The following is a 12,867-nucleotide window of genomic DNA, read 5'->3' as shown; positions in this document are numbered from 1 at the left end:
AATTGGTTCCTGAGTTAGAGTTGCTATGGTGCAGTGTGTGGTTCATGGTGAGAATATGCTTAAGGTTGGTGGGTTGTCTGTGGGCGAGGTCGGGCCTGCCTCCCAAGGTCTGTGAAAGCGAGGGATCGTTGTCCAGGATGGGTTGTAGATCACTGATGATGTGTTGGAGAGGTTTAAGCTGAGGCCAGTGGAGTTCTGTTGGTTTCTTTCTTGGGCTTGTCTTGCAGCAGGAGGCTTCTGGGTACACGTCTGGCTTTGTTGATTTGTTAGGCAGTTAAAGAATTTCTTCTCTTTATGTCCTTTGGTTCCTTGATTAATTTTGTTCTCAACATCTTGATTTTTGTACGGAGTGCTCAGACCTTCCCTCTTTTTACCTTCTTCTTTTCTTATTAGTTTAACCACTTCCTGACTCCTCTAGCCCGCCAGCCATCCCCGAGAAGATTGGTCCCCCTTCTACTGAGCTGGAGGCCATCCAAACTTTATAGCTCCCTTTTCCCACAGAAGATGGACCTAGAACGCCTCCACCGAGCACCCCGAATCTCCGCCCCACTGATTCTCACCTGCATCCAGAGGACCCCTGCACTCAGACCTTTCTCCCTGCTGAGCCCCCCTCCTCCACACCTGGACCCCCTGGAAAGCCCCTCCCGCCTGCATCAAGACCATCTGCCGCTGAGCCCCCTGCACTCAAGCCCCCACCCCAATGAGCTTCTCACCCCACTGAACCCCAATCAGCTGCACCTGGATCTCCACCCCACCAAGCCCCATTCCCCCAGCACCTGGATTCCCTCCTGCTCAGCCTCATTCCCCCACAGCCCTCCTGCTTAACCCCAACCATCTTCACCTGGACTCCTCCCCCCCACCCCCCGCAGAGTCCCATCCCCTGCACGCGAAACCCCCTCCCCAATGATCTGCTTGCACCCAGATTGCCCCACACAGAACCCTCTCATCCCACACCTGGATTCCCTCACAGTAAGCCTCTCCTTGGATTCTGCTGGGCTGAGCCTGTCTGTCTCATACCTGGATAGCGGGAGAGCTCTTTGTGGACAAGCTTGATTTTTCTTATAGGTTGGGCTGAGCAGTCATTCACAGGTGTGTCCTGTACCATCTCTGTTCCTTTGGAACAGCTGGATCTTGAGAGGTCTCTTCCACAGTTTCCACGTTGAGGGCCTGGTATCAACTGGAAACTCCTCTAGCTTTGTAGAATTCCTCTTGATCCTTGTCTTTCTGGTGGCCACAGCCTGCTCATCCTCATCTCTCTCCAGCCATATAGAATGCTGCCGTGACCTTTTGCCTCTGGTGGTTACAAATTGCCAGGTCTTTTCTCTGTCTCTCTCTCTGTCTTGAGTCTTTGGTGGCCAGCTCCTTGAACCTAGAGTACTGATATTTCCTGAATCTGGCTCTCTAGGAACTCCTCAGCTTCTCTGATTCCCCGTAGTGTCTCTACTTGCCCCTCCAATCCAAGTGGGCATCATTTTAGGTTTGTCGGCTATGCATGTTAGGACTTGTCTGTATGGGGAAATCTACCAGCATTAACATGCTGCTGTAGTTATATTGGTATAAATCCCCATGTGGCAGTATGATAATGCTGGTAAATTTCCCCATTAAGACAAGCCCTTATTAAATGTTTATACTAGGACAATCAGTAATGAAAATTAATTTAAATATTAACATAATTTTCAAGTTTAATGATAACTATCACCATTTGCACAAACTGAACAGTTCATATCTCTGAGCCATGGGTTTAGGTTGTATTCTGATTCAGGAAGATAACTGGTGCATTGATTTATACTTGGTTCATGGGTTTTTCACAACCATTTTAAAAAGAAAGTTTGGATTCTGAAGCACAGTTTTCTTGCAAAGGATGTACTCACTTCAGGTTTTGTCGCTGTGGGGTCATGGAATACACAAGTACTTAGCATATATGAAGGGATGTATCTGGTGCTGGAAATGGGACTGGAGCAGTTTTTGTTTCTATGATATGTGGTTTCTCTTTTCTTAAGCAATTGGGAAATTACCACTGAGTTCCTTAATGGTTTAACTTTTTTTTAGCATGAGCATATCAGTGTTGTAGGTGGTGCTTTTTTTTCTTTTTTGTGGGGTAGTGTTTATAAAATCAAGTTGACAACCTAAAAATGTGGAAATATCTAATTTTATTTCCAAATTATTGTTATGCATTCCGATGAAAAAGGTTGTTTGTGCATAGAGATGTTTGTATAATCTTAACTCTTGCAGTGAGTGGGGCTACTTGTGTGTTGGGATTTATGTGTTTGGGTTTAAGACCCTGAACATGAAACTGACTATAAAGAAAATTGAAAAAACTCACTGGCTTTCACTGCAGCAAAGAGAAATGTGAAAAGTAAACAGCAGTATGCAGTGATTAGCAAACTGGATTTGAAAATTCTTCTGAGGCAGCATTAGTAACTTAAGAAAGGAAACTTGTTTATAACGTAAATTGAGTTTAAGAAGAGATGCTCAGGAACTTCTGTAGTACATTATAATTCTATGTCTAATTTGTCTTAAAGATGAAGTTTTTAATGTGTTTTTTCTCTTTTAATCCTCTGATTTTTCTGATTCTATACAATGTATGTAATTTAAATGATACATTTTGGCATTTTCCTACATGGTGGCAAATGAAAATAGTAGGTTAGGTAAACTGTGACAGACTCACAAATGTTTGTCAAATCAGCTGAAAGAATGTGTAATAAAAAAAAATCAGTTTTACTACTATTGCCTTAGAACAGTGGTTCTCAACTCTTTCCCCCCTTCTCCCCCCCCCCCACGGACGACTTGAAAATTGCCAAGGGTCTTGGCAGACCACTTAATGATTTTTCCAAATGTTGTTTGTACCGTTAGCTAACTATTGTAAAGCGCTTTGGATAAAAGTGATATATAAATTAATTATAATTGTTTTTTGTTCTACAAATAAAAGTGCATAACTCATATTTTAATATCAGGAGTCTTACCTTTCTAATGCAGTAGATGTGCCCTCTCTCCCCTGCTGTGGCAGCCCCTGAGCTGGGGCTGGGAAGGAGGTTTATGGGCGGGGGTTCTCTACCCCTGCCACAGAGCTGAGGCTGGGAAGGAGGGCCGTCTCTCCCCAGCAGCTGCAGCCCTGGAGCTGGGAAAAGTTGCCTCTTTCTCTGGCCACCGCAGCCCTCCATGTCCCAAACTTCCCCCACCCCCTTTTCTCACCCCACTGCCCCCTCCCACCTACCCTCTATTCCCCTCCAAGGTCACCACCTCACCTTACATGTGTGTCTCCTCCAGGGTCCAGGCACCTAATTAGTGGAGCCATGCCTGCGCGGCTCCACTAATTAGATCGGTGGCCCTTCATTCTCTTGTGAGCGGCTGCCCATGCACACACCTTAGAGGGAACTATCTGCGGACCACCTGAATGGAGCTCACAGACCACTGGTGGTCGACGAACCACAGTTTGAGAACCTCTGCCTGAGAACTCTATCCTGTAAACATGCATCTGAGTAACTTTATGCATGTGAATAGTTCAATTGAACTCAGTTATATTGTTGAAACTGAAATCATTTTAAAACTCTAAATTACGTTTCACCATTAATGTTGGCTGCTTACTTTTTGCATATTATTCATCTTGAACACAATAATATACTAGTTTTGTTTTATTTTATGGTCAGTTGCACCTTCTGGTTCTTATATAGTAACTGAGTGCCATTTTGTTTCTTTTGGAGTATTTCCTAGAAATGTTTAACTCCAAGTAGACTATTTACATGGAAATCAATTTTCAACAAGACAGTGAAAACACCTACCTTAGGTTTTATAAAACATTTTAAACAAAAACTAGATATGGGGAATTAATCAAAATTTCCCTTTAAAAGAATTTGCTAAATCAAGGTAACTACTTATTAAAATGATTTTGTTTTACACAGTGTCTTCTCAGAGGTGATAAAATACCCATAGGATAAGGCTGAGAAAATCTAAGGTGACTTCTAGAAATCTGTTTGATTTATTCTAGTTGTTCAGTGGCAAAATAGTTAAATCAATGCATGATTTGAAAAGAAGTACATAATTAGTATTTTGTTAGCAGCCTAATTTCAGGATTTTTTTAAATGTTGATCTAGGTAGAAGAATACATGTTCACTTTTAGTGAAGAAGAGCATGTTCCCAAATTCCTCCAACTTGGGTCGTCCACCCTTTCTTCCAAAACATCAGCAGCACAATAATTTCTTCAGTGAGCTTCCTCTGAACATACCACCCACTCTTCTCTCTCATCAGCAAATTGTTGATGCTCGGTTCAACTTTCAGAATGCAGCGTAAGTACAGTAGAATTTCAGAGTGGGAAATGGTTCCTGGAAGGCCTGTGCTTTTTTTTTTTTTTTTAAACTGATCTAGGTTGGAGGGAGGAATCAAATGAAGATAATTCTCAGAGAATTAACAAATGTCACTGTCAAATCAGGCCCAAAATGTATCTTCCTTTGAAGGAAAATAATTTCTATTTATCACTGGAAGAATATTTTTTTCCAATATTTTATACTTCGTCATATAAAATATTTTAATTTTGTTTAGAAATTTATCAATTTCTAAACATGGATTTGCATTACCTCTCTTGGTGGCGTGCATATTCCATTACTGTTCAGTGGTGAATGAAATACACACCAGTGCAATACATGATGCATCACAGCAGTGGGAGCTAGTAAGCCACAGTGGGTCTTTGAGGATCTTAAATTGAGAATGGGTGGGGGTGGAGAGTCAACAGGGGAGATGAATAAGGGAAAGGAACATTTGTCTGGGGTTAAGTTTTAAAGCATGAATGTTCTCTTGAGAAATTCATGTTAACCCTAAGTGTTGTTTTTGAGTGAGTTTGCAAAGTTCCTTTTGTATTTGTACTCTGCACAGTGACTACCTCATTTTCTTATTCTAGTCAATTTCATTCTGTGAAAAGTATTCTCCTCCTCCTCCTCCTCCTTTCAAATGTAAAGAATAGATATACTACGTCTAACAAATAGGTTATAGTTGGGGTTTTCTACTTAATTTTTTTGTTGAAAAGTGTAAGAAAAATATCCCAAACCCTCAATTATTATCTGAATAATAATTATGGACTGCAGTCTTTCTAGAGCTCTCTTGAGTGGGAACCTTTCAACTATTCCAGCTGTTTCGCCTCAGCCATTGACGTATGGAAATGGCAGCTCAGGACCTACATCAGCTGCCCCCACATTATTCCGAGGCAGGAAGTAAGTATTTGTTAGTATATAATTACTTATGCTTGTAATGCACAAAAAGGTGGTTTTCTGAGAGACTTGATGGTGAGATCAATTTGCATTTTTTATTTAAAATTGTCTAGAATCAGGAATATTGGACCTACTTGATCAGAAACTTCTTATTCAAGTGCATGCATAGCAGCATTTTTAAGCATTCATACACCTGCTTGTGACAATATTAGCTGTAATAGAAAAGTGCTTGGCATACACTGCTCTTTTATTTTCTTTTCAATTACTAGTGGCTCCTCCGCCATCTGTCTTGCAAATCAGGGCCCCGATTCTGTATAAACAAACACACACATGTGTTTAACTTGAAGTAGATTAGTGTCAGTAATTTGATAAAAATTCAGATTGAGTAGAACTGCTTTTTCAATGTACATTGTATGGAGATTATAATGTTTCTGTGACATAGAAAACAGGAAGTCTGCAGTTTGTTTGCCTCTGCATCTGAGAGCTTTTTGAAGTATAGTATTAATTACATTTAGCCTTTATAACTTTTATTTCATTTTATAAGTGTGTGTGTGTGTGTATCTATCTATATCTATCTATCTATCTATGTGTATATATATATACACATACACACAAGATTCTTGCTTTTTGGAATTTTGTAAGCAAGTTGTGGCTATTCTACAATAAACAAACAAACTTACACATAACTTTGTGTCCCTCTCAGTTGTCTTAGGTTTTTCTGAAAGGGAAATTCCAGATGGAAACTGGGTTTTGTTCAGTTTTTTGTCAAGCTGTATTTAGATGGAAATTGGAATTCAAGTAAATGTGCAAAAATAGAATACATAAGGAAAAAATAATCAAAACCATGTTTTTGCATTTAAAACTGATTATTTATTAAACAAAGGAAGTATTAACTGTAGCTAACAAATTGGCAGATTTGAAAATCTGGCCATGGTGACCAGAAGCAAAGGTATTTAGGTGTCTAAAAATGCGGACAGACACCTTTTGAAAATCCCATTGGCAAACATCTGCATCTGTAGGTGTCTAAATATCTTTGAAAATCTGTCCCCATGTCCTTTGTTTTTAGAATTTGTATATCTCATCCTCTTCCTCCTGATTTTTACTCATAGATTGAAAGAGGAAATCAACATCTGTTTTTTAAATTCCCAATCAGTTTCTCAAATTTCAAATTTTTATTTTTAAACAGGTTTATTTTTTTTTTAAAGAAAAGTTTGTTCATGGTGCATTTTTATAAAGAATAAATACACTTTTTATATTCATGTTTTCTTTTTATACAAAACTAGAGCATCCTCTTCTGTACAACAGCTGTTTGAAAGTAAAATGTATAGACTCTAACATCTAATACAGCTTTATCACAATGGGAGTTTGAAATGCCAAGACAAATGTAAGACCACAGCATCACATAATAAAGTATATTTAGATTTCTAAAACTAATGAGAACATGCTCGATTATATTGTTTATGTTTGAAACGGACACGTTAACTTTGAGCCACATTGATGAATGCATTAAACTATAAATATTTGCCAAATGAATAGTGGTTCTTTTTTGCCCAGATTACACATTTTACTGTCTGTACAATCTAAACCTACACAGACAAATTCTACATTTTGAATGGCTATTGTGGTAAGTTTCTCTCTTTCTCCCCTTCCCACCCTTGAATTTATCAAATTCGTCACTGGGTATACACACTGGACACAACTTTTCACTGCACCAATGTTGATATAATTTACAAAAACACACTTTTCAGTAGTGAGTATTTCAGAAAAAAAGTAGGTTACTTTTCATAAAAATAGCCTGACCAGACTTCAGCTTGGTTAGTTATATTTTTGCCTAACCGAATTCACCATTTAGTTTCAGTTGACGATGGTATTCATTTTACTGTTGTATAATGTAAATTGTGCCATTAAGCAGCTGATGGTGCATTGCACTTCAGAGTTGACTGCACTTCAGCGGTTATCCATTCTCATATGTTCTCCATTCAAGATTTTGATTTACTTAGTATCTAGGATGGGCGTGCCTCTTGTTTTTTAAAAAAACTTGGTTTTGCTGAAATATTCACTGTAATTAACTGTTAGTATTTGTACTTCAGGCTCTACTTTAAGTAATTCATTATTGGATGTTGGTACATGTTTAAATTACAAACTGGAGGGATACTGTCTTTGTTTTTTGCAGGAGGCTAAGTGAACAAAATGTTCCTTATGATGTCAAACGTCAGCGGTTTCATTCACCTCATTGTGAGTCAACTCTAGTTAACCAAACAGTGCCTTCACCAGAAGAACGCAGATACTCATTCCCAGGATCAATTCCTTCACCATTGTTTCATGCACATTACATACCAGATTTGACTGGATGTGTTCCACCCTTGCGAGATGCTCCATTTCCAGACCCTATAGAAACCACGCTCCCTGTGGCCAAAGATAAGGTAATGTTAACACAGGCCTGAGTTTTACTTTCTTCTTGTGAGATGTTCATATTTTATCATTTATATGAAAAAAGTATAAAGAAAACATTTAATGCTAGTGATTTTTTCTTAAGTATTAAAGGTAAGACACCACTCTGTTTTAAAAAGGGTTACCTAGAGAGGTCATGGAATCTCTATCCTTAGAGGTTTTTAAGGCCTGGCTTGACAAAGCCCTGGCTGGAATGATTTAATTGGGCTTGGTCCTGCTTTGAGCAGGGGGTCTCTTCCAACTCTAATCTTCTATGATCTATTAACAAATTTAAATGAGCTAGTGATACTACTACTTGTCACTTGCATGATGGTTTTACAGAGCACTTACAAACATTAACTAATTTAAGTCTGTTCTCCAGCTGGTAGGGAGACTCTTGTCTCTCAGGCTGCCAGGAAAACTTTTTTTGGGATTCTATGGCAGCATCAGCTGCTGGGTTTAACAAACATGGCTGCTTGTTCTTGCAAGGGGCAGAGAATGTCTGTAGCTCAATGCTACCTCCCTGTTTTCTTCCTACACGTGGATCTCATGAAATCTGCATATGGGTCAGGCAGAGTGAAAATCATAGTGGTCTCCATTTGTTGCATCACATGTGAAACAGCAGAGATAGGACTAATAAGGAAAGAGACCCAGTAGTGTGGGAGATTGCTCCTTTTGTAGTGTAATGAGAGAGCTGTAAAGAAGCCTCTCTACCCAAACCGGGAGGAGGTGAGGGAGAATTTATCATTCCAGTTCTGAGGATGTGTAAGGGAGGAAAAAGCACTTTTTGCTGTATCCTGCATCTTCTAGGATGTGTGGGAGGAGGGGCATAGCAGATATAATCCGAGCTGGTGGTAGGCATAAGCAGACTAAGCAATTGCTTAGGGTCCTGAGCAGCTCAAAGGTGCCACCTATTCACTTTTCAGTATGTGTTTGGGGGTGGCAAAAATATTCCTGCTTAGGGCCCTCCAATGAGCTAGCACCACCTCTGGATATAATGATATCAGAGCCACAAAATAAGAATAAAGCCTGCTGCAGCCTTTTTTTTTGAAATTGAAAGACTGTAGTGCATTATGTAACAAATAACAGGGAAATGCCATGTTAGAATTTTCATTTTTAATAAGGTCAAGAATGTATTAGGACAGGTCTTGTTATACTACTGTGAAAATATTTACCTCAAGATGATGATTATAATGCATAGCTATAAAGTAGATTAAGAGAAACTAATGATGCTTGTTTCCAAATAAAACCAGATTTTTTCTGACAGATAGCTAGTGTTTTGATTTTTCCTCTCATGCAAACTGTCTTCAAAACAGTTTTTTTAATATTTGTTTTTTCCTGACATAACTTTAAAGTTCCTATTTGTTTATGAGTCAATAGAAAATATTTGTAGCCTTTAGGGCTGCTCTTTGCTTGGAAGGTTGCAGATATTGCCTGGCTGAAGATGGAAATTGGCTTGCTGTGGATGAATAGCCTCTCTCCACATGTTGGCCAAATCAGTCTTGTGTGGGTGATTAAGGTGAATTTGAGCTGGATAAGGCTCTAAGAGTGAATAGACTTTGGAAGCTAATATAGACATATATGTATGTTATTGTCTCTTAATTGTGATGTATTCTGTCTTCCGTTTTTCATATAACTGTATTTTTTGCAGGAATTTTTCACCCATTATAAAAGGTGTTGTTTTTTTTTTGTGGGGGGTGTTAAGTTAAGTCAACAGGTTCTGGAGTTGTTTCAAGCATGTCAGCAACAAACCTGCGACTTGAACAAAAAAGAGCTCTGCCGAACGGAACTCCAGAAGGAAATTCAGCGAATTTTTCCACGTATGTTATTTCAGGCTTTTAGTACATATTTGACTATACAGGTTTCAGTTACATGATTTTGTTCGAGCTAAGAAAAATCCTCAAGCTTCATTCTATGGTTCTGTTGCTACAGAGAGCAGACTCTTCTTGGTTGGATCCTCACTGAATGGATTTGGTACTCGTAGCAGTGATGGTGACCTGTGCCTGGTGGTTAAAGAGGAGCCGGTAAGTTGCTTTAAAAAACATGTTAAAATGGGAAGACTGTTAACACAGTGAACTCTGTAATAAAGCAAATTGTCCCTTTCAAGATATTACCTTGAAAAATTTGGTTTTTGTTTAGTGGATTAAGTCTGTTTTTGGAATCCACCCATGTAAGAAATTGAGAGTTATACAGGAGGTGTGAAAACCTTCTATTTACCGTATTTTCTGGCGTATAAGGCGACTGGGCATATAAGATGACCCCCTAATTTTACAGTTAAAACATAGGTTTTGGCCTATACTTGCCGTATAAGACTACCCCCCCCTTCCGAGGGGGGGAGCCCAGAGCCTTTTAAATCCCAGCCGCGGCCGGGAATCAGAGGGCTCTGGGCTGCCTGCTGCGGCGGGAAGCCCAGAGCCTTTTAAATCCCAGCCGCGGCTGGGAATCAGAGGGCTCTGGGCTGCCTGCTGCGGCGGGGAGCCCAGAGCCTTTTAAATCCCAGCTGCGGCCGGGAATCAGAGGGCTCTGGGCTGCCCGCTGTTTATACCCGGCATATAAGACGACCCCCGATTTTTGGGGGTTGTTTTTTAGTATAAAAAGTCGTCTTATATGCCGGAAAATACGGTAACAATTATATTTCATATTGCTAGAGCTTTGATCTGTGGCTCTCAAAATACTTTACAAATCTTAATATAGCTTCATGCAACAACCCTGTAAAGTAGTTACTTTAATTTTACAAATAGGCAGAACTGAAACACACAGAGATGAGTTAGTTGCCCAAGGTCACACCGGAAAATCTGTGACACAGCTGGGAATACAACCCAAATATCCTGTTTCCCAGTTCTGTGCTCTTCCTTTTTTTAAAGGCACAAGACTGATAGTTCTAATAAGTGAGGTTTTTTTCTTAGTTGCCACATCAAGTTAGGCAGAAATAGCGAATATTGCTGTACCTTCCGTATCTTAGATTTTTCAATAAGCGTACTTTACTTCAATAGGAAAAAAGTTCTCAAAGGTGAAAATGACTTAAAGTCCAGGTTACATATAGTGATGACAGCCATTTGCATTATTATGAGACAGCAAGACAAACTTTCCGTGATACAAAATCCTATTGAGAAAAAAACAGAGAATGTGAACTTTTTAAGAGGGAATAGAGACTCGGTAATTTTACTGAGTTGCCACAGTAAGAAACCTTATTATGTAATATATATCATCACTATAATGTACTTATTGTTCTTTACTACATATAGTGAGAGGAAACTAAAAACAGGAAACTATGTTAAGTTCTGAGAAAAGGAATAGTAAAACTAAGTCTTAAGCAGAGGATTCTGGAGTATTCTTGTAAGTAACACCAATTAAAGCGAATGTTGCAAAACTCCAGTTTCTTCAGGTATGGGTTAGCTTCCTGTCATAGTTGTTCTCTGGTGTGACTACGATGTATAATACTCTGTATGAAATATTTTATCTGTTGCTAAAGAAAATATTATAAAAGCTTTGATAAACTTCCTGAATGCTGATAGGTTTTTACATGCTCATCTCCTAAAATATCAGATTTTTTCCATTCACTGTAAATATTGTATAAGTAGGGAAAGAGAAGGGGTCACATACTTATGTTCTGTATCTTAAATTTCATATTTCAGGTAAATCAGAAGACTGAAGCAAGGCATATACTCAGCTTAGTCCAAAAACTCTTCTGTACTAAACTTTGTAAGTCCTAGACAATTGGTAACAGTGTTTGTAATTCTGGAGGCAAAATGGATAGTTCATTAAAGCTACCTTTATATGTATATGTTGTCTAGATTCCAATCATATGGGATAAAAAAATCACATAATATACAGTATCTTATCAGAAGGGGTAAGTGATACAGTAGTTGGAAAGGCCTTTCCAGATTCTAAAATCAGATAGACATGACTTTTTAAATTTCACTGGGAAGATTATTTTTAATAAACTAATGTTCCCCTCTAGTGCTTGCAACCCAAACCTTACATCGTTAGGTTACTGAGAACCTGATTGTAAACATGAAGAGAAACTGCTTAATCTATATTCACTACCCTGAGAGAAATATAAAATTAGTATTATAGTGAGGAATAAGTAAATTTAAGGTGGTCTTAAAGGTAAGAACAAAATGTTCTTACCTTTATTTTCCTTATACTTCTGGCTTAATTTACAGTAGCGAAAAGGGAAAATAAAATGTTGTGTCTGATACAGAAAGCGTGCAAAGTTCAAGTGGTCCCAGATTTTGCTAACATAGTGAAGACTATTAAAAGCTCTGTTCCCTGATGGTTTTCTGTAATGGTTAAGCTCCTTTGGACTCAGCTTTTCTCTCTCTGTCTCTCCTGATTATTGCTGAGTGAGATATGCCTCTGGGAAGATATGTTCTAGCTCCCGAAAAACAAAGTGCAGGTGTGGTCTATCTCCCCTACTCTCCTTTGATGGAAAGAGTTGTCCTAATTGCAAAAATAACAATAATTTGTCTTCTATGTCGATAGAACGCTAGGGAACATCTTTCTTAGAACAGAGTCAATTAACCAAATTAACAGTTCCTGCAGAGAGTTTTAAGTACAGTATGTATGTATAATGAAGATACAATTCTTGTGTTAAGACAAAATCAAAGTACTAATCTAACAAAATGTAGATTAAAAATTCCTAAGTACTAAGGGAAAAGATTAAAAATTAGACAGGCTAGTTACATTTCACACCCACAGCTCAGTGCTAGTCTGTTTTGCTGTATATCAGCGGACAGTGGGTCTGGCTTCCAAGTTTTAGGTCTGGTTTTGTACCTCTTACAAAGTAAGTAGCACTAATATAAGCAGTTTCATTGACTTAGAATCATAATTATTAGGGTTGGAAGGGACCTCCAGAGATCATCTAGTCCAACCCCCTGCTCAAAGCAGGACCAATCCCCAAATCCCTAAATGGCCCCCTCAAGGATTGAACTCACAACCCTGGGTTTAGCACGCCAATGCTCAAACCGCTGAGCTATCCCCAATGGTCCTTTTCATGTGAGCAAGGACTATTCAATGTAGCATTTGAAGAATTGGTCTTTTTAGGATTAATCTGCTTGTATCTCATGTCCCATTGAAAAACCTTGGACCAATGGTTTTTTCACAGTAGAAATGAAGTTAACTTTAATTTTTTCTTATAATCACCTAGATTGTATTTCAGCTAGTAGTTCTTCTAGGTTTACTGCAAAAGTTCATATTGGACTTCATTAAATCACTTTAGCTAAGTTCACTAGTCAGC

General features: G+C 38.7%; 1 protein-coding gene across 5 annotated transcripts in view; it reads left to right on the top strand.

Annotated features, from left to right (window-relative positions):
• TENT2 (terminal nucleotidyltransferase 2) overlaps positions 1-12,867 on the top strand; it is a 67,250-nt gene that overhangs the window by 3,374 nt on the left and 51,009 nt on the right. The window contains exons 2-8 of one of the 5 annotated variants that reach the window (XM_039543416.1): positions 3,900-3,952; positions 4,092-4,283; positions 5,076-5,201; positions 7,372-7,621; positions 9,334-9,448; positions 9,561-9,652; positions 11,264-11,330. In XM_039543416.1, coding sequence (XP_039399350.1) covers positions 4,129-4,283; positions 5,076-5,201; positions 7,372-7,621; positions 9,334-9,448; positions 9,561-9,652; positions 11,264-11,330 — 805 coding nt within the window. In that variant the 5' untranslated portion in view covers positions 3,900-3,952; positions 4,092-4,128. Of the gene's footprint in view, positions 1-3,899; positions 3,953-4,091; positions 4,284-5,075; positions 5,202-6,752; positions 6,823-7,371; positions 7,622-9,333; positions 9,449-9,560; positions 9,653-11,263; positions 11,331-12,867 lie in introns of those variants that run through there. The other 4 variants (XM_039543417.1, XM_039543418.1, XM_039543415.1 and 1 more) reach the window with 4 other exon arrangements.

The sequence above is a fragment of the Mauremys reevesii genome, linkage group 6 (genome assembly GCF_016161935.1).
Source record: "Mauremys reevesii isolate NIE-2019 linkage group 6, ASM1616193v1, whole genome shotgun sequence".
Lineage (NCBI taxonomy): Eukaryota > Metazoa > Chordata > Testudines > Geoemydidae > Mauremys > Mauremys reevesii.
This window is presented reverse-complemented; position numbering and strand designations above follow the sequence as displayed.